The following is a 27060-nucleotide window of genomic DNA, read 5'->3' as shown; positions in this document are numbered from 1 at the left end:
AGCTGGGAATTGCCTGGAATTGAATCTTTGACCTTTTGTAAGGAAGGCATGTTCTCCACCACTGAGCTACAGCCCTTTATCATCTGCACTCTGCATAGTTGACCTTGGGGATCTAGCAAATACCCAGGACAGTTCCTAGTGCTGAATCAGTGGGATGAAGGATTACTTAAGGATTATGCATTGTTTCCAAAGGAGGAGAATGGTGCAGGCAGAGGTGGGAGTGGTGAGGTGTAATGTAATAAACTAGGCAGGGTTAGTCTTGTGCTACAAAACTGAGGATCTAGTGAAATGGAGGCCCAATGCAACCTTCCATGGGGAGAGTTATGATTATACGTCCTGCCTCCACACACCACCTCACTAAGGAGCTGCGGCTTTCATTTTAGAGAAAGTTAAAACTGGAAGGGGATACTGAGCATATTTTATTGTTCAGTATTATTGTTTAGCCTTATTATGATTGAATTATAAATTTTATTAAATACCAGCAACAAGCCTTGGAATAAAACTCAGAAGAATTGAGGTCTGCACAAACTTGAATGCTTAGGAATATGTCAAATTGCTCCCTCCCTATGGAAATTTTGTTGTTTGCACTACTTAGAAGGAGCTTCCCTTCCCACATCCCCAGGCTTAATACATTTTTGCCATGAGTTAAGTCATTTTTGCCTTCCATAGAAGTGTCGTGAGCCTTATGATGTGGGGGTGTGGTTTTTAAAGTGAAAGACTTCTTCAAAATAATCTCAAAATAATCTTTGAACATTAATGCCACTTCCAATTTGTTTGCAATACAAAATACTACTCCAGCCACCGAAAAATTGATTAAACATTGGTGAGTTTAACGTGTACTTCTCAGATGTGACATCCTCCTTATCAATCACTTTTGGGTTGCTAGCTATTATTCAGCTAATCCCAAATAGAGTGAATTATATTTTTACAGTTTCTGTGCATTCTGTTCCTCAGAATGCTTCACACTGTCTCAAGCAGTCATAAATATTAGAAATTAAACATGTCACTGCAACCTCTTTTAGTGAAAATTTGGACCGTTATTAGTAGACTGCATTTCTAACCAGGTTGTGAGGTTGTGCACACCATCCGGAGGGGGCAGTTAACGGGGACCACATGAGATGATGTGGGGTGAGGAAGAAATGCTGTCTGTGCTGAGCACACCCAGATCTATTTTTGTAGTTCAGCTTAACGTGCGCATCAGCCTCCAATATGCACGTGCAGAAGATGTATTTCAGAATGTGCTCTCTGTTTCTCCCTGCCTCCCTCCCTGGCCCATAGCTAATGACAGTGCCGCACATGTGCAGCAGTTCTTTGCTTCCAAATCCACTGTTGCGTGGGCAAACTGATAGCTATATCAAGGAGGCTGCAGGTGATTCAAAATGCTCTTATCAGTTATTCGCAGAGAAACGTGCCACATTCATTTCCAATATATACTAAAAACAGTTCCTGGGTTCTGTCACGTTCTGCTGTAACAGCCTATCAAAACACAAGAAATGGAATGTATTGTAGGCTTAGCACATGGAGCCTGACTTTGCTCTCCATAGCACCCATTGAGTTGTAAAGGAGAAATGTTCTTACTGTTCTAGTCATATTAGAACAGGGGGAACACAGCCATGAGGTACATAATAGTTCTTGCCCTGATGTCCCCACAAACACACTGCTTTACTTTCTCTCATATTTCACACTTGCCCAGATGTTATGATGCAGTTCTCCAATCAAACACTGTCCACAAAAATACATGCATTATAGGCAAGTGTGCATAAAAATGAAAATGTGTGTGAAAATAACATACAAAGGTATATTGCACTGGGGGAATTGCTTGCATAAATTTGTACATAAATGTACATAAACATAAAAATATGTTTATTAGGAGAAATTCACAAAAAATGCAAAGAATTTTCATGAATACACATTTTTTCCCCATAGCAAACTGCTGCAGAAATGTGGATAAATGAATTTAAGACTGGAAAAACGAGAAACACAAACAAAATGGGAATTTTTGGTTTGGGGAGATGGTAGCGAGGCATATACAGTTCTATAAGGTGCTTGCATTTTATAAAGGCATGCTATAACTATTACAGAATCGGTAATGCACAAACAAGTGCTTATCTTTAGCTCATTAGCAGGCTGGGATGATTTTCAGCCCTAGTAAGGAAGAGATAAAGAGGTTTAAAATAAAGCTGCTTTCAATAACCTGCTTGCTAGATCTTCTGTGTGTTGTCTATGTGCATTGTGAAATCGGGAAGCTTGACATTGTAGAATTGAGGTCCCTTAGATAATGCTCAGCACCGCTGATCTAACCAGTTTCCAATCTGATAATCCAGGTATAACATTCTGGCTCTGGATTCGCTATTGGAAACTTGGCTCCCTAAGCACTAAAATCCCATTTCCAGATCCGCTACAAATTGCCACGCTGGCCTCTAAAGGGCCTAATGCTTCACCTTCTTAGAGAACAGAAGACCAAGCAAGCTCTATCGGCCTGGATTATGTTGTTTTGTATGTTGGGTTAGGTTGGATCTTCATTTTACTGCTCCTGGAAGTTTCTCTTCCCTTCAACCACTGGGGTATTTGGAATTCCACCAGGTATGATATTTTGTTGTTGTTGCAAATTTGCTACCTAAGGCAGCATTCCTAAGAATGCCTCCATTGAATTTGGTGGGGTATTTCTAAGTAAGCAATGTAAATGTCCTACTCTTGATTTCTCTGGTGCGAGTAATGCTCATCTCCAGTGAACCCATTAAGACTTGGGTTGCTTCCAGGCTGTCGCCATTTTCCATTTGCATTCAACCACATTCCGACAAATTCAGGTTTGTGCTGTTATAGTTGCTTGGAAGGCCTTGTGGAACAGTCCTGTTTCCCCAGAAGGTTGGACTTACTTGCTAAAAGGAAAGTGATGGGAAAATGCATGTGAAGTGTGGGATAACGCTTGCTTTGACACAATGTCTTCTAACCTCCCTGCAAACAAATGTGGATGAATGCTCTAAATAGGTAATCTGGAAGCACCTTTACTTCAGAAGAAGCATGCATGGGATGCTTCTGTAAGAAATCTTGTGATGAAGATTTGTTGATTTGTAAGATAATGTGAAAATAGAATCTGTCAGGGGCAAAGGACTCCCCACAATGACACCCCTGTCTGGCTCACCTGGACAGATGGAAAGAAGGTGAGAAGCTCATTTCATTTCTTGAGGATCATGCCCTTGATAACCAACAAGATTGCTTCCATCTTGGGATGGAGAGAGAGGGAAAATGACAACATGTATACAGGTACTAATGGTTCTCCCCGCCCCGCCCCCTTACTGAATGTACGGCATTGACACAAGGGGTGGGAATTAACGTATTCTATAAATCGTACTTCACTTTTTCAAAAAGAGTATATTTTATAATATTATCTAAACTGCTTTTAAATCCAATAAAGAATATATACGGGGCAGGTATGAGATAAGCATGTAAATGCATTTTAAAAGTGAACACAATTTCTTATTGCTATGACAGTAACACTTTGGTTAATCAGTTGTATGCTAATAAGATTATGTAATATCAGAATTGTAATTAATAGAATTGTAACTGAAAGATAATGTGTTCAGAATTGCTTAATTAGATTTTCTACATCATAATTGGACCTTAATTGGAGCATAATTGTTGAGCCAGCCTGATGACATCTCTCAAGAAATAGCTCTCATTAAGGAGGAATAGCTGTTAGACAAACCATTGCTAGCCAATAGCAAAAACAGCAGCTCATGGCTCCAAGTATTCCGTCCTGACCACTGCAGTTAGTTCCCTTGGTGCCAAGCGGCGGCACAAGGGTCATAGGCAAGGTCCAGCCCTTCTGCAAACTGGGCTATCACTGTAGTGTAGACTATAAACAGACAGTGCTCATATGGCATTGGAGCAGAACATAAGTGCTGCAGGATAACTGAATTTTTAAGGTTGCTTCCACATTACCTACTTATTGAGTAGTTATTAAGATTTCTTGCCGCAGAGGTTCAATTGCCATTCCACACATTCAAGTGCATTTCTACCAGCCCCTGCAGACTTTGGGGTGGGGGGAGCTGTGGGCGTATTCTGCAACATGTCATTGATGCAATAATAGCGCATTAGTAATGGATTTGTATAGGACTGTCCACACATCATTCTCCTTTGAAAGTTGCTTTTCAATGTTTCTCCAGTTTTTCTGCAAAACATTTGCAAATGCAGCCAGTATTGAAAGCGGGATTATGTATAACCACCCAAATAGCCTCATGAGCACAATTCATCAGGAATACACCACAGAAAGGACATTTGGTTGGCCACCTTACTGGAAAATATATATATATATTAATGGGTTTAATGGCACAAACCTACATTTGCCGGCTTTATTGAATCCATCCTGCAAAATAGTGATAGTCTGGAAGCAACCAAGGTCTGGAAGCAGCCAATATTAACATTTCAACAGCACCACTCAAATCTCAAGCTTGAACCTTTAATACAGGGCTATATGAGTGCCTTTACACACACACGCACACACATATTAGAAGGTTGAGGTTGGTGGAGCCCAGCAACATGATGGGTTTACAAATTGCCTCCTTCCGATGATCTGCTTACTCATCCAAGGAGCAGAGAGGGAATTGTGTGCATGCAACTATGTGTACAAGAATGAGGTGGGGTGGCATGACATGCCACAAGTAAATGTGACCTTCAGGCCAAGAAAGACCAGCCACTCCTGCTCTACATGCTATTTTGACTCCTGGGCCACTGTTGAATGCTCCACACAAGGTTACTAAGATTTTCTGCATGCTCTCGGTATGCTTTCAAACCATCCTCGGCTTGTCTTATAGCTGTGTGTCACTTATCTAATGATCCCTTGATGCAAGAAACATTCCTTCTTACCAGGTCACGTAACCATATTGATGAGTTGCCCCGACACTCCAAAGATGGTCTCTGTTTCTGAAATTTCTTTGAAGAATATTATGCCTTTTAAGACTCATGTCTACAAGAAGACCTCTCATGACAAAGCTGTGAGTATTTAGCACGACAAATGGTTTGGACTGGAAGCAGTGTGTTGTTTCAGTGGTAAGCTTCTGATACAGAAGTGCTTCTTTCTAAGAGACAAAAGTACATGTGATGCTGCCTTGCCAAATGCAAGGGCACTTTTGGGATTCAATGACAATATCCAGAGCCGGTTCACCCATTAGGCAGGGTGAAGCAGGCACCTCAGGTGGCAGAAACACAAGACATGGTGCCCCACCAATTTTGTTGCCGCCAGAGAAGCAATCCAGGTAAGGAAGGCTTCAGTGGCAGCAGAACATTCTGCTGCACAGCATTGCCATTGGTCTCCCTCTATTGCTAGGGATGGAGGCAGGCCAGTGGCAAAGCTCTCCATAACACCTCTTTCTCCCCAATACAGCAAGAGGGAGGTGTTGCAGACACACTTGTAGAGTTTGACATACCCCCCCCCCCCGGTGGTAAGGCTTTGCAGAGCCTCATCACGTCACCCCATCACAGGGTATGTTTTACCAAAGTGACTTTGGCCACCCCTGGCAAACAGCAACACAAATGGAGGGAACCTCGGTGCTCCTATTAAAGAGACAGCACAAACAAAGCAGTCTTTAAGCAAAACAACACAGCAAGAACCAGATGGTATACTTCTGTTATCAGGAGCTCCAGAGTTTGAGAACAGAGAGACGCCGGTTGGCCAGTACACAACACCCTCTTGATTAGAGCCTAGATTGAAGCTGAAGGGTCAGACCCATCTGAGAGGTATATATACTCCAGGCCCTTAGTGGCCTCATGCGGCCTGGCCTAATAGCTCAATTCCTCCCACCTGGTAAGTTAGGCCAATATACCTGGTCAGCATAATCAGCCTTCCAGCGCACTGCTACCTGCAAGCCCTCAGCCAGCAGCTAAACCTCAAGAGACTCTCTCCCATTCTGCTGCTACTTATCCCTGGAGTCCAAACCACAAATCAAACCAAGCCCCAAGGTACCAATAAGCAGGGAGGAAGAATTGTACAAACTGATACCTACGTCCTCAAGCTACAAAATGTCTTCCGTGTAGGTTTCCCCTACAGATGCTAAGCTTGGAAGCACACCAGAGTTGTAAAAAAATATTAAATAGTAAGCATGGGGGATTTTCATTCAGAATTCAGTGTACAGCAAGGGGAGGTTTGGTGGCAGCAGCAGAGAGAGCCCATTGGCACCAATTGACGCTTCCTCATCCTCCATGTCAGACCAAGACAGTCTTTGATACCAAGCCAGTACAGACCAAGCCGTTCTTTAATTTATTCCAAGGAGAACCTACTGGTCATTCCACAACCAGCAGATTGTCACTAGGTGAGAGCATGGAAGTAGGCCTCCTTGGTGGAAGCACCCATCCTCTGAAATGCTTTCCCTCAAGTAATTTGTGGAGATAGTAATGACCATCTTACAAATCTGTATTTTTAACCATGTTTTCCTGGACACTGATTCTTAAGTTTAAATACCGTATTTTTCCGTGTATTGGATGAGATTTTTTGACTCAAAAATCACATCAAAAAACTGGGGTCGTCCAATACACAGATAGTGGCATGGGGGGGAGGAGAAGCGCCGCACTGCCAGCCAGCTCGTTGTGGGGAGCATAACTTCCCCAGATGCTACACGTGGCGGGCTTTCCCTGGGTCATTTCCTGCACGCAGCAGCGGCATTGGGAGAGGTTGCGGTGGACGCTTCCTGGGTTGTTTCCCACACATGGTGGCATCTGGGGAGGTTGCGCTCCCAGGAGCGCAACTTCCCCCGATGCTGCTGCGCACGGGAAACGATCCAGGGAGTCTTTCCTGCCCGCAGCTGCGTGGGGAGGGAGAGGCTCAACAACTTTGGGCCATCTCCCCACATTTTCCTTTAAATGGGTGAGGGTCTTATACATGGACGAAAAAATACGGTATTTTGTTTTGTACAATGCATCCGCACACTCTACTTTTATTACATTTCTGAGTCCTGATGCATCAAGAGGTTTGAGTAGTCTTGTCTGCTCTGAAGGTTGGCATTGGCATTTTGCTTGGCATTGGTTTACAACTGAATGACATCCTTAAGTTGAGCTATGAAGTGGCCTTGTCCAATCATGAGTTTCCCTGTCTTCCAGGTTACGATCTACATAGGCAAGCGAGATTTCATTGACCATGTAGATGAGGTGGAACCTGTGGGTAAGCCCAGCATGATTTCAAATTTTTAAAATCTTTTTTATACTTCTTTTTACAAAGCTTGAGTATTCAGTGTCCCAGAACGGCTCCTTTCTGTGTTTTCTCCATACAGATGGTGTGGTGTTGGTTGATCCTGATATTGTAAAGGATAAAAAAGGTCAGATGACTTAATTGGTGTTTTAGAGATTTAAGTATTAATATCCAGCTTTTAAGTTAAAATGTCTCTAGATTTACACAAATAAACTCCACTCAGGAAAAAAAAGGCCCCTGTTGGTTACCAAGCATGTTTTCAGAGGTGTATAAGAGTTATGTCATTGGACCAGATATATACTTAATTCCTCTAGTCCCAAATGTTAGTATAGCCACAGTAATAGGTGCCAAATGCATTCACATGTCCATTTTATACAATCTTCTGTTTGCTCCTAGATGCATGCTGACAGAATCTTTATTAAAATCAGGCTTGAAAGAGGCATTGTATTGCAGCCAGTATAACAGATTGCAAATTGTTCCTGGCTGCAGCATGTGTGTGTTGTGCCCACGATACTTTAGCTGGTTTGCAAGTGTGCCCACTGGCCCAAAAAGCTTACTGACCCCATCAGCTTGCACTCCCCAAGAGAGCAGTGGAAAACCACAGCCACCAAATGAACCCAGCTTCTTCTGATTGTCTTTTGCTAGCTGAGACAGACATAAAGTGAGCGTGTTTAACCTTCAGCTTTGTCCCAGGCCCTCAGCTTGCAGGTGTCCACTCTCAGACCTTTAAGCACAGACTTTCCATGTGAGCAGATGATACCCCTAGTTGGTTTAGCACAGTGTTTTTTAACATTCGTTGTGTCTTCTTCCTAGTGTATGTGACACTCACTTGTGCTTTTCGGTATGGGCAAGAAGATATTGATATAATGGGCCTGACTTTCCGGAAGGACCTCTATTTTGGCATGGTACAGGTATACCCATCGCTAGAAAAACAGAGACCGCTCTCCAGCTTGCAGGAATGCCTACTGAATAAACTGGGTAAAAACGCACATCCTTTTGTGTTAACAGTAAGTATTCTGCGGGGCTCCTCTCAGTTCTGTGACTTGACAATTTGATAGGAAAGTGGTTAGAAATAATAAATCTTTTGAAATGATTGAATCTGTAAAAATGACGGCAACAATTAGAATGCAATCTAATCAAAATCTCAAACAGGAATGGAAATGTGTAGAAGAAATACATGACCAAAAGACGCTCCAACAAGAATTTATTGATATGTATAGACTGATTTCACAAAGTTAAGTTAAATTAGGCTAAGGAGATATATAAGATTGAATGTTTAATTATCAAGATACAAAATTACAACCTCAATAATAAAGTCAAAAAATAATAACAAGGAAGTCGCGCACGGGTGGAGGGAAGACACAGGGTAAGAAATAAGAAATGGAGAAATGTTGTTACATAATGAAATGTGAAAATGTGAATTTACGAATATAATGTATATGTATCAATATGTAAAGATTTCATATATGTATTACAACATTTATAATAAATTAAGTGAAAAAGAAAAAAAGGAGAGTGGTTAGAAAGTGGCTTTACAGCATATTTTCACTTTAGGTGTCTCCATACATTCATCCCCCCCCCCCATATCAACTCTTTGCTTCATATCTAGCAGCAGAATACATGAGGTGGGCAGAATACAGGAGGTGGTTTGAGTAAGGTTTGACCTTTGGCTGGGTCTCTCATATTACCTAAGGCAGTGTGCTTTTCAGCACCTTAAGAATGTAAGAAGATCCCTGCAGGATCAGGCCAAAGGCCCACCTAGTACAGCATCCTCTTCTAGTGTAATGGCCTACCTGGTGCCCACTGGAAGCCTGAAAGCAAGACCTGAGCGCAAAAGCACTTTCCCAACTTTTGATTCCCAGCAAATGGCATTCAGAGGCAGACTGCCTGCTGCTTCGGACAGTGGAGAATGTGGTCATGCCTCAAGAACTAAACTTCTGTAGCAGCTAAGCTAACTGTAGCATGCAGTTGAATGACCTGTGTCCAGTGTCTTTTGTCTTCCTCACCCTTACAGATTCCAGACTATCTACCTTGCTCAGTATGCTTGCAGCATCCCAAGGATGTCGAGAAGGTGAGAACTGTGGAAACAGGATTGTATATATATACTAAGAAAGTAAAATCCAAGAATTAGCATCTGCTCCCATGTTTTCTCACTGCTGATGAGGTGACATGATGCTCCCTAGTGGAAGTTTGTTTCAGGGGAACTGTTTTCCAAGTGGATGTTGGACACAGCTGGTCCCGCAGAAATAGACACAAATAACAAGGAAGACAATAACTTTTGTAACACTCTCTTAACAAAAAATATCAGGCAATACTGGAAAGGAACATGTCATGTGAAAGTTTGTGTATGGTATTAGATAATATTATGGGTCACCCTAGGAAAGCATAGCTAAGCAAGGGCCTTTTCCCTGTGTTTGGTTTGCTTCTCACCTTCCCAGGCCCAACAAAATAAGCTCATGTGAAGGTACTCTGTGATGTGCTCAGGTGGAGTACAAGTTTATAAAAACCAAGTGAGCACACCCATTTAAAAATGCATCCTATCTCCTTCCAGTTAAGGCCCAATGTTATGTTTCCTGCTTTAGGCAGAAATGATGTTGGAATTTCTCAATGAATGTGCACCTGTATTGAAAAGGTCTGTGCATATGACCCATGGCAGATGCATAGGAAGCTTTTCTTCCTGTGCAAATTGAAAGTGTGGGGCCCCTGACATGGACTGGGGCCATACTGGGGTGCAGAGAGTTAAAGCACCCTACCCCTATGCGGGTGGCGCTGTGGGTTAAACCACAGAGCCTAGGACTTGCCAATCAGAAGGTCGGCAGTTCGAATCCCCATGACGGGGTGAGCTCTCGTTGCTCGGTCCCTGCTCCTGCCAACCTAGCAGTTCAAAAGCACGTCAAAGTGCAAGTAGAGAAATAGGGACCACTCTGGCGGGAAGGTAAACGGCGTTTCCGTGTGCTGCTCTGGTTCGCCAGAAGCGGCTTAGTCATGCTAGCCACATGACCCAGAAGCTGTCTGCGGACAAACACCAGCTCCCTCGGCCTATAAAGCGAGATAAGCACCGCAACCCCAGAGTCGGTCACGACTGGACCTAATGGTCAGGGGTCCCTTTACCTTTACCTTTACCCCTACCACCACCACCACCACTAGGGCTGCCATATGTCCGGACATTACCGAGATTCCCACAATGGTAATTTGATGGTTTGTTTGTTTAACTGCTCTTAAAAGCACAGCTACATAGCTAATGTAACACATAGTTTGACTCTTAAATTGGCTATTGGATGGGTTCATTTACATGCTGATGCTTAATATACTCAAGCTCAACAGCCATAACCTGTCACTCCGTCTTTCCTTGCAGTGCTGCGGGGTGGATTTTGAGGTCAAAGCGTTCTCGACAGAAAATGTGGAAGAGAAGGTTCTCAAGAGGTGACATTTTATTGGACAGATGTTGGATGGAAAATGGGGGAAATGGAGCAACTGAATAAGGAGCTATGTTTAATTAACAGCCTGCTCTGAATCTCTGGGCAGGGGGAGAAGAGGAACGGCTACTTACTTTGTGTACCACTCCCTCCACCCTATTGCTGCTTTACCAAGGATGACTTGTAATGGCAGTAAAGACCTTCTGTCACTGCCCTTGGTGCTACCTCTTTCATCCCTATTTCACAGCTTGGCACTACTGCTTCCACAACTGCTTGCCACCGCCAGCAGTTCAGCACAGAAACAAACCTGTTTTTCTCCCCTTAGGAATTCCGCACGCCTGCTGATCCGCAAAGTCCAGTATGCTCCAGAAGTGCCAGGACCCCAGCCTCACGCAGAGACCAGCTGGCAATTTTTCCTGTCAAAGAAACCATTGCACCTGAAGGCATGCCTCAGCAAAGAGGTGAGCTGGTCTTGCATTTGGAAATTAATGCTCTGGCTTTTTAAAAATGTGCATTTTACATCTCTGAGTTATTTGATCTCCTATTTAAGAGACCACTGCTCAAGGGCTTTGGAACTATTTGCAACAACAGTTCTTCTTGGGAGAAACTGGGGACAGATCCACAGCATACATTTAAAGGACATCCAGTGCACATTTAAAGCACATGGCTTCCCCTAAAGACTCCTGGGAACTGCAGTTTAAGGGTGCTGATAATTGTAGTTCTGTGGGGAGAAACAACATTTCCCTGGACTCTTTGAGGGGGAAAACCATGTGCTTTAAACATTCATGGGATATGCTTTAAATGTATGGTATGGATCAGCCTTTGGATGTCTAGTATATTAAAGCCTTCTGCTGACTCTCAGTAGATATAAACAAGGCCCAAGCCTTTCCTACAGAGGCTGACCATGTAAATACATAGAAGATGAAAGATGTATTATGTAGACCAGATGAACCCTCCTGCTAAGTCAGTCCAATTGTTTCAGGTCTTTTACCACGGTGAGGCAATCCCTGTTACGGTGACTGTGATCAACAATTCTGATAAGGTGGTTAAGAAGATCAGTGTGTCAGGTAAAATGCTAATTTTTCCCATAATGCCATGAGATGTTTGTTATCGGGGAATAGCAGGGTAGAAGGATTGAGCTGTTGGTTTCTGCTCTCTTCACTGTGCAGCGAAGTGCTTGTCACAAGACAGGTGTTTACATTCCACAGTCAGCGTACTGTTGGGTTTTCCCACGGGAAAGGGAGACTGGATGTGACGTACACTGGTTTCCTGTTTTTCACTGTTCTTTGCAGTTCAGTGTGTGTTGTTTCTCTCCGTGCTTTAGAGGAGAGAGGATGCTTTTCTCTGCTCCGGCAGAGGCAAGATGTTTTTTCTGTAACATACCAGCTTTGAAGTGTAAATAAAGCAATATAGAGTATGTGGCACGTACTCCTCATCCTTCCGCTGTGCACGGGACACTGCTTATCAACAACATTTGGTTATGGGCTCCAGAAGTCGAATCGGAGTGCCGGCAAAGGATCGGAATGCAGGGGGACAGATCGGAACGGAATCTGCTCTGCGCGTCAAGATGATTGATGAGGTATGTGCTACTGCTCCGGGCAGCCTGCCAGCTTCTAATTAATGGCTTTATGGCTGGACTTTGAACTTTTAAGGCAGTTTTGCCGGGCTGGGGAAATCGAAAGTAACTTTTAAAAGTGCTTTTGGACTAAAGCAGCTGCAGAAAATAGTGACGCAGCATGGATTTAAGGCAGCATAGAGAAAGCACTTTAGAACTTTCCTTTTGAACTTGCCTTTGGAATAAGGTTTGAAGCAGCTGCAGATAAGCAGAGTGGCACAGGCTCACAGGCAGAGGCTGTTTTGAACTTGCCTTTGGAATGAAGCAGCACAGACGCAGCTTGTATAAAGCAGCATGATTTAAAGCAGCAGACATGACGCAGAAGGCTAATGCCAGAGTCATGATGGCCCTTCAGGATGCTTGTGGAATTCCTAAGCTCAATAAGAATAACTATGCGGACTGGGTTCTCTATGCAGAGGCTATTCTGCGGAAAGAGGGTCTGTTTGAAGTTATTACAGACACCCCCCCAGCTCCAGTTACAGATGCATGGGAAGCTAAAGATTCCAAAGCAAGGGGAACTCTTACATTGATAGTATCCCCAGAAGAGCTCTGTCTATTGCGTGATAAGACCTCAGCCAGACAAATTTGGGACGCTTTGAGAGAGGCTCACTTGAGGACAGAAGCTGGATCCACTATGTTTTACTTTAACAAGCTGCATAATATGGCTCTTGCTGAAGGTGGAGATGTGCGTATACATCTGATGGAGATGCAGAATCTGAGACATGAGCTGCAACAGAGAGGACTCAACTTTCCAGAGGCTGTGTATTCCTTCATGATACTACAATCTTTGGGTTCAGGTTGGGAGTCTGTTGCGACTCAGATTGCTGTACAGCCTACTGCTCAGCTGACAGTGGACTATGTTACTGCCGTGATTCTGAATGAAGCAGATCGCCGGGGTGATAGCTGCATGGGCAAGAGGGAGACTTCACAGACGTCATCCCATAGTGCAGTGGAACCACCAGATGGCGCCAAAGCTTTGAAGGCAGTGAAATGCTACTCGTGTGGACGTCTAGGCCATATGAAGAGGGAATGCAAATATCCCAGGGCCAAGACAGAGCAGTGCAGTGGAAGCTCATCGCGTGGAAGAGGCCAGAGCAAAGGCAAAGGTCCGGTGTCCAGGACAACGCAGCACAAGGCAATGGTCTCACGCTTCACTCCAAAGGTTGCAGAGGTCCAGAAGACGTCTAGATCTTTCTTCGTGGTTGATTCAGCAGCGACCCACCACATGTGCAACGATAAGCGACTGTTTGTGTCTTTTACACCGCAGGAAGGTGCGATTCACCAGGCGGATGACCACACAATCCCCAGTAAAGGCTACGGAACTGTTGTTCTTCACAGTTTGGACTTATCGATACAGAATGTGCTTTATGTGCCGGATGCCAAACATAATCTGCTCAGCGTTGGACAGCTGAATGAGCGGAAAATTGACGTTTCCTTTAAGAACAAAAGGTGCATCATCACAAAGAAAAATGATTATGTATTGTATGCTGAATATGTTGATCGTTTATATGTTTTGTATTATGATGATGTTGTGCAGGATGACACTTGTTGCATTGCAGATACTAACAAAAGTTTGCATGCAGAATGTATTCATGATTTTCACAGGAAATTTGGTCATTTGCCTTTTGAGGCAGTATCTAAGATGCCTGCCTTGGTTGAAGGTATGACTATTAAACCCTGCAGGTACCACATGAAGTGCAAGGCATGCGCAGCAAACAAGGTGAAAATGGCTGCGAAAGGTAAGGTGTCTAGTAGGCAAGCTACAGAACCATACCAAATTGTTCATGCTGATTTGGTTGGACCACTAGCGCCCTCTTTGGGAGGAAACAGGTACTTCATGGTTCTCATTGATGCATTTTCCAGGTATATTTATGTGTACAATCTCAAGCAGAAATCAGAGGCTTTTCCTAGGTTCAAGGAATTCTGTGCTTGGTTGGAAAATGTGCATGGTAAGAAGGTAAAGACTCTTTTCAGTGATCGCGGGGGAGAATTCACTTCTCAGCAGTTTGAAGCTTTTCTGACTGAGAAAGGAATTCAACACGATTTGTCTAGTCCTCGCTCGCCATGGCAGAATGGACTTGCGGAACGAGCAAACCAGACTTTGCTTCAAGGGTTAAAAACCTTGCTGCATGATGCCAATCTTCCAGAGAGTTATTGGGCCGAAGCTCTCTCATGTTTCACTTACAGTTATAATCGCAGGTTATCTTCAGCGATTGGTTGTACCCCCTATGAGAAGATGTTTGGCAAGAAGCCATACATCAAACACATGAAAATTTTTGGTTCTGACATGTGGGTTCACTCACCACAAAACTCCAAGTTAGACAAGCGTGGATTGCATGGTATCTTTCTAGGTTATCAGAAAGGGTCTTACAGAATAATGATGACTGTCTCAAAGGCAATTAAGCTCACAAGAAGTGTTGAGGACAATGCCAAGTGGGGGGAGAATGTGGGAATTTTCCAATGTTATCCTGATGACAGTGATGAGACTGAGGATAGTCAAAAGCAACCGCAACAACCCACACCCACTGATGAAGGTTCTGATTCTGAGTCTGAAACTGAATCGGGTGATTCAGAGGATTTCAAGAGTGCGAAAGCCTCTATGCGACCCTCTGAAAGCTCTGATCAGGAATTGGAAGAACCATTGTTCACAATAGGTCACTTTTCTCCCAAGAAGGAAGAGGAGAGTATTGAAGACCTACGGCTAATTCGCAGGTCACAAAGAGCCACAAAAGGCAGACCTCCAAAGAGATTTGCTGATGAGTTTGCTAAGATAGCAGTAACAGCTGTTAAAAGCTCCAGGAAGGTATTTGAACCTTCAAGTTTCCAAGAAATCCAGGATTTGGATTCAAAGGAAGCTGAGCCATGGTTAAATGCCATGAAGGCTGAGCTTGATTCCTTGGAAAGGAACAAAACATGGGACCTAGTTCCAGTAGTTCCAGGAATGAAACTGCTTGGAAGCAAATGGGTCTTCAAAGCGAAGACTGATCAAAATGGCAAGATAGTCAGACACAAAGCCAGATTGGTAGCCAGAGGTTTTGCACAAGTACCAGGTGAAGACTATCACGAGACCTACTCACCCACAGTGAGGTATGAGAGCATTAGGCTTATGCTCAAGCTAGCTGCAGAGGAGAATCTACACATTAGTCACCATGATGTGAATACAGCTTTTCTGTACGGATCTCTAGATGAATCACTTTATATGCTTCCACCTGATGGCGTACAGGTAAAACAGGGATTTGTTTGTGCTCTGAAGAAGTCCCTTTATGGTCTCAAACAAAGTGCACGGTGTTGGCACACAAAACTCACTGAAGTATTGTTTTCTCTAGGTTTTAAGCAAGGGAAAGCTGATCCATGTGTATTTGTCAAAGAGGAGGGGCAAAAGAAACTGTATTGTTTGTTTTATGTTGATGATCTTTTATTCTTTTGGGAAGATGTCACAATGTACAATAATGCCCTAGCTCAACTGAAAGAGCACTTTGACATGAAAGATCTTGGTGAGGTAAACAACTACCTATCTCTGGAAATAGAGAGAGATCAAGATGGTAACATTCTAGTACACCAGTCACGGAAAATTGCTGATGTGTTAAGCAAACTAAACCTGATGGATGCTAACCCTGTAGACACACCGATGATAACAGGTTATCAGGTAGATGACACTGAAGAAGCATTTTCTGACACTACACTGTACAGAAGTGTGCTAGGCAAGCTAAACTTCATTGCCAGATGTTCAAGACCAGACATTGCTGTTAGCTGTAATTTGCTAAGCAGACAAGTCAACAATCCTACTGTTAAGGATTGGAAAGCTCTGAAACGCATAGCGTGGTATTTGAAAGGCACTATGCATTACAGACTGAGATTTAACAATCAGAAGTCTGGTGGTCTTGAAATATTTGCAGATGCAAGTTTTGGAAGTGACACTACAGACAGGAAAAGTACGTCTGGAGTTTGCTATATGTATAATCAGGGTCTATTTGATTGGTCATGCAAGAAGCAAACAACAGTTAGCTTAAGTACTTGTGAAGCTGAACTGAACGCACTGTCTTATTCACTTAAAGATTGTGAATGGTTGTTACAATTGTGCAAAGACATGAAAATTCCTGTCAAATGTCCAATCCAGGTTTACCAGGACAACAAAGCATGTTTGGCTTTGCTGAATTCTGAAGGTTGTAAGCAAAGCACGAAGCACTTGCAATTGAAGTTGCAACATGCTAGGGAACGTATTCAGAAGGGACTCGTAACGGTGTCCTATATGCCAGGTGATGAAATTCCTGCTGATGTATTGTCCAAGATTGTATCAAGGGATCAACACTGTACCTATGTGCAGAAGTTGGGTTTGTACTGATATTGTACGAACACGCTGCCCAGTGATGTTCACAGAAAGGGGGAGGATGTTGGTTTCTGCTCTCTTCACTGTGCGGCGAAGTGTTTGTCACAAGACAGGTGTTTACATTCCACAGTCAGCGTACTGTTGGGTTTTCCCACGGGAAAGGGAGACTGGATGTGACGTACACTGGTTTCCTGTTTTTCACTGTTCTTTGCAGTTCAGTGTGTGTTGTTTCTCTCCGTGCTTTAGAGGAGAGAGGATGCTTTTCTCTGCTCCGGCAGAGGCAAGATGTTTTTTCTGTAACATACCAGCTTTGAAGTGTAAATAAAGCAATATAGAGTATGTGGCACGTACTCCTTATCCTTCCGCTGTGCACGGGACACTGCTTATCAACAACATGAGCATCCGTGATTATTTATGCCCACAATGCTATTGAGGGAGTCACACATAATTCCACTTTCAGTATGGTTTGCACCTGCAACATTTGGGGGGGGGGGTCATCGTCACACTGCTCCATTTCCAATCAGTGTATATCCCATAACTTCCTCCTGATATCCTGTAACTTTTTATGCCACAGATGTTCTGGTTTCTTTTTGTCCTGCTTTTGTTGCACTACAGCCCCACTGACAGCACTAGGGAAGCATCACTAAACAAACTAAAGCAGAATCAAATCACCGCTAATGTACTATTACAGTATTTTGTCAAGAATATGTGGCAGAATACACCTGCAACAAATCAGCAATCTAGAGGGGTCCATAATATAATAACAGGCAGTGATGGTGGGGTTGGGATAACCCAGCACTTTCAGTGTGAAAGGATCTCTGCTTAGTTTTGCAAGAACTGCTATTGCTATTGCCTTGGAAGCATGTTTCCCTGCACTCTGCCAGCAAAATTACTACCAGTCCATAATTTTGTATATGATGCCACAAACAAGAGAGTAGAGGTGAACAGAGGCATAAAGAGAAGTGACAACTTCCTTCAGAATGCTCAGAAGAATTATGAGAAATAGGCTAGACCCTCTTGGTTTTCCAGTTGTTAATTTCCCATCTCGTTCCCTCCTCAGTGGAACAAGTTGCCAATGTGGTCCTGTACTCCAGTGATTTCTACACCAAGACAGTAGCTCTGGAAGAGGCAGAGTGAGTACATCCTAAGCTGTTCTGCCAGTTTCCCCTTCTGTTACATTCCCTTTAGCTGCCTACCTCACTAGAACATAGAAATTCACACCTATACATTGTGTTGCTTCCTGATTTCTCTCTGGCAGAGGTCTAACTTTGCATCTTTCTGCTATGATGTATATTCCCCCCCCCTTCTTCAACTGTGGTCTCATGTTTTGTGCCCCCTCATCTGGATCCTACTAAAGTTGGAAGGTTGAATTTTGGCCAGCTATTTTTCTGTTCCAGAATTAAACTTGTATTCTATTTAATCCCCTGCAATGTGTATTCCAGGGAAAAGATACAGCCCAACTGCATCATCTCAAAGACTATAACAGTTCTACCTTTGCTGTCAAACAATCGAGTAAAACTAGGCATAGCCCTGGATGGGAAGCTAAAAGATGAAGACACCAACTTGGCTTCTAGTACAATGTGAGTTGAATATGTATAGACATATAACCCATTTGCAGCAGAAAACTGTAGGTTTACCCCCTCAGTCTGGATTCATTCATGCTCATCCTCAAGATGCTGCTTTCCATCTAGATTAATTCTAGATCCTGAGTATGCTACCTTGATATGCATTTGAAAATCTTCCCCTTCCTTAAGTTATCCACACCTTTTCCTCCCTGCACGTGCCACAAATGAAGGAAGAAGGACTTGGTGATTATGATCTTGGCATATCACTTGGAGAGCCAGTGTGGTGTAGTGGTTAAGAGCAGTAGACTCGTAATCTGGGGAACCGGGTTCGCGTCTCCGCTCCTCCACATGCAGCTGCTGGATGACCTTGGGCTAGTCACACTTCTCTGAAGTCTCTCAGCCCCACTCACCTCACAGAGTGTTTGTTGTGGGGGAGGAAGGGAAAGGAGAATGTTAGCCACTTTGAGACTCCTTCGGGTAGTGATAAAGCGGGATATCAAATCCAACCTCTTCTTCATATGACCACAACATCATTGGGTACCGTCATTGGTACCGACTACATCCATTTTCAAATGGACACACAGCAGGGTAATGCAAAATAAATGTTTATTTTCAAAATGAAGCCAGTTTCCTCAGAAGTACTTTTCATGGTCAAAAAATTAGATCTAAATTGTTTGTGGACTACATACAAAAAAAAAATTACTCAATCCCCACTGATTCTGGAATAAAATGTTGCATGTATACAGCCTGTGGAATATGGAAATAGGATATCTTCTATTGCTGTGTTAAGCAAGAAATGTAAGTGCAGAAGCTTCCTGTATGCTTAGTTGAATTCACCCTAGGATTCATCTTGCCTTGGAACCTTCTCAATTAGTGTAACAGCCCTGGGAGGATCCTCCTTCCTGTTGGACAGTAAGTTGCTTCAATTGCATGTCATAATCCTACTCTTTTTATCCCCAATAGTATTAAAGATGGGCTAGACAAGACAGTTCTGGGGATCCTGGTTGCTTACAAGATAAAGGTGAAGCTCACTGTCTCAGGGTAAGAGAGGTTTTCAGTATCCTGTAGTTAAAAGTTTTTAGATTCAGGTAAGCAGCCATGTTGGTCTGACGCAGTCGAAATATATTAAAAAAATAAAAAATTGTCCAGTAGCACCTTAGAAACCACCTAAGTTTGTTCTTGGTATAAGTTTTCGTGTGCAGGTATCTGAAGAAGTGTGCATGCACACGAAAGCTTATACCAAGAACAAACTTAGTTGGTCTCTAAGGTGCTACTAAGGGATGCGGGTGGTGCTGTGGGTTAAACCACAGAGCCTAGGGCTTGCCGATCAGAAGATCAGCGGTTCGAATCCCCGCAACGGGGTGAGCTCCCGTTGCTCAGTCCCTGCTCCTCCCAACCTAGCAGTTTGAAAGCACGTCAAAGTGCAAGTAGATAACTAGGTACTGCTCCAGCGGGAAGGTAAACGGCGTTTCCGTGCGCTGCTCTGGTTCGCCAGAAGTGGCTTAGTCATGCTGGCCACATGACCCGGAAGCTGTACACCGGCTCCCAAGGCCAATAAAGCGAGATGAGCGCCCACAACCCCAGAGTCGGCCATGACTGGACCTAATGGTCAGGGGTCCCTTTACATTTACCTTTAAGGTGATACTGGACTTTTATTTTATTTTTTTATATATTAAAAGTTTTTGTAATAGGTGCTTTTGTTTTGTTAGAGTAAGATGAGTCATGGCAACAAAATGAGGATGCGGCATCCTCATTACTTTAGATTATACAGTGGTACCTTCATTTACAACCATAATTCGTTCCAGAGCTCTGGTTGTAAACCAAAACAGGTTGTAACCTAAGGAGCTCTTTCGCCAATGGGGCCTCTCCCCCAAAATTGTAATCCAAAAAAAGGGGCACACACTTCCGGGTTTGACGTAGTTGTAATCCAAAGCGGTTGTAATCCAAAGCGGTTGCAAACCAAGGTACCACTGTATAGTCTATTCTAACACATTGGTTCCATGCTTAATAAATTAGCTATCTTGTAAAATGGTGAATATTTGTATGAATGTTCTTCATTAAAAGTAAGTAGATGCTGCCAAGCCAAATGAAGAAGGAAGACTTGAATGATGTAGAATGGGATAATGCATTGCAAGCATGGATAATTCTGAGCTACATTCTGTATGAAGAGGATATGAAATATGTCTGACTTTGCTGTGGAATTTTGTAAGCTTTGATTGTTTTTATTTTATTTGATTATATCTTAGCCTGCTGGGAGATTTCATTTCCAGGTAAATCTGTAAGATTTTCTCTGTCCCCCCCGCCCCATTGCTCTTGCAACATTTGATTATATTGCTAGGCTTATCTGAAAATGGATCTTCTCTTTTTACTCTTATTATACATTATACCTTTTAAAGCACATTCTTAGCCGCCGCCACCCCCGAGAATTCTGGGCACTATAGTTTGTTTAAGGGTTGCTAGGAATTGTAACTCTGTGAGAGTTAGACAACAGTGCCCAGAATTCTTTGAGGGAAAGAATGCACTTCAAATGTGCTTTAAAGGTACAGTGTGTTCACAGTCTTAGCTTAATAACTATGAGCTTCCACCACGGACTAGGCCCAATATTCTGTGTATGAGGTATGTTTACTCACAGAGGAGTGAACACTAATACTTCTACAATATACCTTTTCTCTGAATTCCCATCCTTTGTTCACTTCCTTTTATTGAGCATCCAGATTATTGAGCATCCAGATCATTGACTTCCAGTGTTGTTAGGCGAGTTTCTTTAGTGTGTTCAGACACGATTTTCTGGTGGGAGTTTCTTGGGTAATAAACGAAAACTGCAGTGCCAGCCCCTTCAGTGGTTACAGACAGTGTGAAAAGTGAAAGTGACAGTCAAGGTGGAACATTTCAAATTGCCTACTGTATAAGAAATTGCCAATAAACTAGCAAGAGCAGAGTTATTTTCAGTCCTTCATGCTAGTAGTGGTTTTCGTCAAATTTAGCTGGATAACAAGTATTCTCGTTTGTTAACCCATTGTCAGCACTTGTGTAGTAACAGAAACCAGGCACTGGTCATTAATTATTGTATTTGTATTCTATCATTATTTACTCACTTAATGCATTTATATCTTACCTTTCTATAGTAAAATTCACACTGCTTTCAAATAAAAACATAAACTACATCAACAATTAATAGCAAAAGAATGCAGCAGGAGGAAAGCAATCATAATAAAAAAGTGTTAGCAACAATCACCTTGGGAACAATTTGATTGAAAGGTGGGGTAGAAATAGACCCAGGGCCTTTCCCATCTGCACCCTGGACTCATGCCTTTACAAGAAACACTTTGCTGATTTTCCAAATACTTGTGGAGGATTATAGGTATAGGGAGCATTCAACAAAGCCAGGCATAGGCAAACTCGGCCCTCCATATGTTTTGGGACTACAGCTCCCATCATCCCTGACCACTGGTCCTGTTAGCTAGGGATGATGGGAGTTGTAGTTCCAAAACATCTGGCGTGCCGAGTTTGCCTATGCCTGAACTAAGCTTTATTCAGAGCAGACCCACTGGAATTAATGGACCTAACTTAGTCATGTTCATTAATTTCAGCAGGACTACTCTGAGTTAAATAGCCCCCATACATTTAGATCTGGGTAATCCCTGGATAAAGGGACACGGGTGGCACTGTGGTCTAAACCACAGAACCTAGGGCTTGCTGATCAGAAAGTGAGCGGTTTGAATCCCTGCAACGGGGTGAGCTCCCATTGCTCGGTCCCTGCTCCTGCCAACCTAGCAGTTCGAAAGCACGTCAAAGTGCAAGTAGATAAATAGGTACCACTCTGGCCGGAAGGTAAATGGTGTTTCCGTGCGCTGCTCTGGTTTAGCCAGAAGAGGCTTAGTCATGCTGGCCACATGACCCGGAAGCTGTACCCCGGCTCCCTCAGCCAATAAAGCGAGATGAGTGCCGCAACCCCAGAGTCGTCCGTGACTGTACCTAATGGTCAGGGTCCCTTTACTTTTACCTTTAATGACTGGATAAACCAAATAGTGTGGGCTAAGGTTGTTTGGTGCTATGTAGGTATCATTGTACTTTCTTTCCTCTCTCTACACAGTGAGGTGGCCATGGAACTGCCCTTCCGTCTCATGCACCCCAGGAGAGAGGAGGAAAACACAACAGGTCAGTAGGATATCATTGCCCTTGCTTGGGGCATTGTTTATAATATTCTGATGATACCCTTAAGTCTTTTTTAAAAGCTAGAAGATTATTTTTCCATTGAAATGGTAAGCAGCTCTAAGGGAGATTTTAATCACAGGGAGGGGTGTTTTCAGATGGTGTAGAAAGAGGGATGCTATTAGATGGTTCTCCTTTCATATTTCCCAGTAGAAGTTCTTGTGCTCTTGAAGCACAATCCTATGCATGTGTCCTCAAAAGTCCCATTGAGTTCAGTGGGGCTTGCTCTACCCTGAAATATTTTGTGTATGTGTGCTCTCACATTTATGCTTGCAATAACTTTCTTATTAAGAAAAAATCAGGTGCAGGAAACCTTTGATGCTCCAGATGTGGTTGGACTCCAACTCCCATCAGCCACAGCTAATGATCAAAGATATGGGAGGCATAGTTCAGCAGCACTTGGAGAGCCAACAATTCTCTAGCTCTGCTCTAATTGCATCGCAGAGCTGGTGGAATTCAAACTTCAATCAATCAATTTGGAATCCAGTCATATGAGCAATCCTAACTTGTTTCATGTTTCCTCTGGAATTACTTTCCTCAGTTAGTACCAAAACTTGGTATGATATTGGATAAGTCAGGTTTCAGTTTGCATCTGTACAATGCACACAATAACACCTCCTGCTTCAAAGAAACAGAATGGAATGTTCAAAGTTTAATAAAACAATAATTTTGAGGTCTACTACAAATCAACTAGCACAAGGATTAAACTGAACCTTTGTTTTGTAATATTTTGGCTGGCATGATTAAGGTATTGCCCAAATATGGTTTTTGATTTTTTGTTGATGGTAAGGAATATTTTGGTGCAATGAGAGCAGCTGGACAAGCTTTGAGACCACTACACACTACACCAGTGTGGTGTAGTGGTTAAGAGCGATAGACTCGTAATCTGGCGAACCGGGTTTGCGTCTCCACTCCTCCACATGCAGCTGCTGGGTGACCTTGGGCCAGTCACACTTCTTTGAAGTCTCTCAGCCCCACTCACCTCACAGACTGTTTGTTGTGGGGCAGGAAGGGAAAGGAGAATGTTAGCCGCTTTGAGACTCCTTTGGGTAGTGATAAAGCGGGATATCAAATCCAAACTCCTCCTCTGCTTCATGATTGCCATAAATTTGTGGTTCAATGAAAATCCATTGAAGAGAATGAAACTTTGCTTATTCTTAGGACTTTCTCTCTCCTCCTTTCACCTCAGTGCACATAGAGGCACAGATTGTTATCTCTCCTTTCCAAGCTTTATGCATGGCCCGAGGAGCCTGGGTCACTGACTTATTGTCAGGTCACACACCTGTTGCATAGTTGTACCTGGAGGGCACTGTAACTTACACTTTCCCCTTCAAATGGACTTTACAATATTTGCCAACTACTTTAAGGAATCAAAATCAAGACAACGTATTTAGTTAAGCCTTTCTCCCGCTTTTCTTCTCAATGCGCACCAATGACTACAGGAAAAGAAAAGTAAGTATTGTTTCATTATATTTCTAGCCAACTCTGCCCTGAAATCCTTATTCCTTCATGAGCAATGACTTTGTTCATAAACAAACTTTATTAAAGTTGCAGCATGAGGACAGTGGAAATTGATTCTGTTTCACGGCTGGATTCAGCTCAGAGCTTTCTGCATTTTAAGGCATACAAACACTGAGAAGCTACAGCTGTGTGATATAGCAGAGTGAAGTATTTGCAGCTATTGTCTCACAAGATGTTGATAGATATTATATAGCTGGAATCCTACATATGTGTACCTGTAAATAGGACCTACTCACAAGTAAGCATGTATTAAATTGCAGTCTAATAGCAAAATTATATCACATTGCATAGAACTGGACTGTAAAAAGTCTATACAAACATTATGTTCCTTAGAATGTGCTCCATGAAATCTAATGGGATTTACATATAGGGGAAATATGCATGGAATTGGACTGTTAGTCTTATATTGCCCCAGTTGCCCAATGCCCTAGTTATAGTCAGAAGATAGGGTTCAGTGGGATGACCTGCTAAACTTCTGTCTAAGCTCCAGAGAATGGCTTATTGTGAGGAAATGATGCAGCAACCATACTGAAGCTGAGCCAAGAATGAGAAACCTTTTTACACAGGCAATTGGGGGACATGTTTAAGCTTTGATGTGGGCATTCTTATGTCTGCTGCTGAATGGTTGCATGGTTTAATAATTTTGTTTTATTATTTATGCTACATACTACATATAGTGGCAAGTGCTGTTCGATTTGATTCTGCTATTAGTGCTCTGCCCTGGGATCTTATTGGATGAAAGGCAGTCTTAAAAATCTAAATAAATGAATACTGCAAGAGATGCTAAAGTGCATTTTTGTCATAGCTGTCAACTTACAGATTTGAAAATAAGGGACCAGCAGCCTTGAAAATAAGGGACCAGCAGCCAAAATAAGGGATTTTAGTCAACCAGTTAAAAGGAACCAGATAATTTTGGAGAGCAGCGCCAGTTTTTAGCCCTTCGTTTCCAGAGGTTGCTGCTCAAGACACCAGCCGGTGAAACACTGCAATTAAATAACTACAAGCAGCAACCACTTTTCGCGCAAAACAAAGTCCAAGCTACAAAGATGCTGCTGCAGTTCTGTATCTTTTCTCTTGTGCTTCATCTGCAGCTCTCAATTCCATCAGGTGGGGCGGGAGGAAGGGAGGGGGATAGTGCCCGAAGTAAACCCGCAGATCAGACCATCTATGCTAGTCTACCACTACAAATCTATGGGAGAAGCGCTTGCGGTCCTTCCCTTGTAGCCCTTGGAACACCTGCCCACGCCTCCGCCTCCTCCTCTTCCTCCTCTCTCTGAACTGCTTTCTCTATGGTTGCCCTCGCTCTCCTCTCAAGGCTCCTCATCAGTTCATAGACCATGCCAGGCTGCCCATCTCATTTGGGTCCTTTGGCGGCACAGCCGCAGTACTGCCTAGCGGGAGCGCGAGTGGCGGTGACGGGCAGAGTGGAGGTCCCAGGCAGAGACGCTCAGTTCAGCGGCCGCGAGGAGGAGGATGGCGGAAGGCCGGAGGCTCCCACCAGTCCCGGCGGGGAGGGGCTCCCGGGGGCCGAGGCTGGTGAGAGGAGGCTGGAGGGGGGCAGGCCGGGCAGCCAAGCAACACAGTTGGAGCCTCCCTTCTCCCTGGCCGGCAGGGAGGGAGGGAGAGGAGCTGCTTTGAAACCCGGGAAATTTAAGGGACATCCATCAATAAGGGACAGCAGCGGGACATGGCGCTGGGATAAGGGACTGTCCCTCCAAATAAGGGACGCTTGACAGCTATGATTTTTGTGTTGTGTGAAAATGATGTAAAGTGTAAACTGACTGTGTGCTAGTCTAAATGTTCCAAAGAAAAATAGAGCTTCACAATGCAGAGGTATCCAAATATTAAGAAGAATGCAATTTTGAAAGCAGACTTTATCTTTTCTTAGTGACCTCATGTTTGAGGAGTTCTCTCGCCAGCAGCTGAAAGATGAGGATGAGAAGGCAGAATCACTAAATGATGAATGACAGAAAAAGGAGGCTGAGCCAGCTGTGGAAGCCACACAATTTGTGTCTAATGGCAAACACAGAGGGAAGTAATTCTATTAAACAGCAGGAGAGTTTTCTTTTTTTATGTCAGTTAACACTGGTCTTCCCTCCCTTTTTTAGAATAAAGAAACGGAATACTTGAGAGGATTGTGGTGGTGGTTTTTATTTAAATCAGTTGCCTCACTATAAATATCTAGTTGCAGCATGAAGAGTGAATCCAGTATTATTTGTTTAGAAAATAAAAAACTGCTTAGCATAACAAACCCATGTCCCTGAATTAAATGGAAGGCTGGGGGCGCTACTTTGTTTGCTTGAACTTTAAAAAAGGAACGAACTGAAACCATTCACCCTACAAGAAAGAACTTGAAAGTGCTTCATCTATTACATTTTGTATGTGTTCATATAAAAATATTAAATACGTTGGAGGCTATAAGCATGTGTTTGTATTGATCATCGGCATTACATTTGTCAGTGTGTGTGAGGGAGTAACAATTGACCACAGCACCTTGCTTTATGTACATATAGTGGCAAATACAGGTTTGCTGCCATTTAACTTGTAATGCAACCATTCTGGGCCTAGTTCCCAGCCATCTCTTATGAGGTAGAGGTATGGAGTATTTTGCTGTGTGTAAAATGCAAGAATCTGGAAGAATGTATGTGCTGGTGAATGAGGGCAAGATTGTATTCAGCGCCTTACAAGCCTGATCTATAAAATCCAGTAAAACAGATTATATGTGTGCATGCACTGTTTTTTTAATAGCACATAAATGGAGTGAAAATAATCTTTGTAAAAACAACAACACAGCATGTCAGTTTTTGTATCTGATCTGTTTGTACTATAAATATGCTGGTCTCCCTAGCTGAGAACCTCCATTTTAGCAGTGGTTTCAAGGGAAATGCTGTGGTTTCAACATAAGATGTAAGGTGTGGAATGGATGTGCACGGTTTGAGGAAAGTGACATTGCAAGCCAAACTGAGACAACTGATAAGCCCTAGCAGATTCCACTATGTTCCCTTTTTATGTTTGGAGGGAAGGTGAGCAGGTTAATGTACACTAGGGAGCTGCTATAGTTTACACTATAAACATCTGTCATGGATGCTTTAGTTGAGATTCCTGCATTGTGGGAGGTTGGACTAGATTACCCTTGGGACCCTTCCAACCCCTGGTTCCCAACATGGGGCACACACCTCACAGGGGGGCAATTAGATTTTTAAGGGGGGCAATTTAAGAATGAG

General features: G+C 43.1%; 1 protein-coding gene across 1 annotated transcript; it reads left to right on the top strand.

Annotated features, from left to right (window-relative positions):
• Window positions 1-2522: 2522 nt before the first annotated feature.
• SAG (S-antigen visual arrestin) lies at window positions 2523-26243 on the top strand. The gene is made up of 15 exons (XM_081864635.1): window positions 2523-2583; window positions 4870-4994; window positions 7093-7153; window positions 7263-7307; window positions 7994-8187; window positions 9195-9251; window positions 10536-10603; window positions 10922-11057; window positions 11579-11663; window positions 17599-17671; window positions 17981-18118; window positions 19067-19144; window positions 20350-20373; window positions 22197-22261; window positions 25725-26243. Exons 2-15 carry the CDS (start codon window positions 4887-4889, stop codon window positions 25760-25762), a joined length of 1170 nt encoding a protein of 389 aa, XP_081720761.1. The 5' UTR covers window positions 2523-2583; window positions 4870-4886; the 3' UTR covers window positions 25763-26243.
• The last annotated feature ends 817 nt before the right edge of the window (window positions 26244-27060 follow it).

Source organism: Podarcis erhardii, assembly GCF_964252035.2.
Source record: "Podarcis erhardii genome assembly, chromosome: 5".
NCBI classification, from domain to species: Eukaryota; Metazoa; Chordata; class Lepidosauria; order Squamata; family Lacertidae; genus Podarcis; species Podarcis erhardii.
The sequence above is the reverse complement of the archived record's forward strand: the minus strand, read 5'-3'. Positions and strand labels throughout refer to the sequence as shown.

What these genes read in the sequence shown, in the direction of transcription:
- SAG (XM_081864635.1), top strand. Translation starts at nt 4,887, where the DNA reads ATGAGTTGCCCCGACACTCCAAAGATGGTCTCTGTTTCTGAAATTTCT. An exon ending in AGACCTCTCATGACAAAGCT is followed by an intron (nt 4,995 to 7,092) that starts GTGAGTATTTAG and finishes CCTGTCTTCCAG; the next exon opens with GTTACGATCTACATAGGCAA. An exon ending in AGGCATGCCTCAGCAAAGAG is followed by an intron (nt 11,058 to 11,578) that starts GTGAGCTGGTCT and finishes CAATTGTTTCAG; the next exon opens with GTCTTTTACCACGGTGAGGC.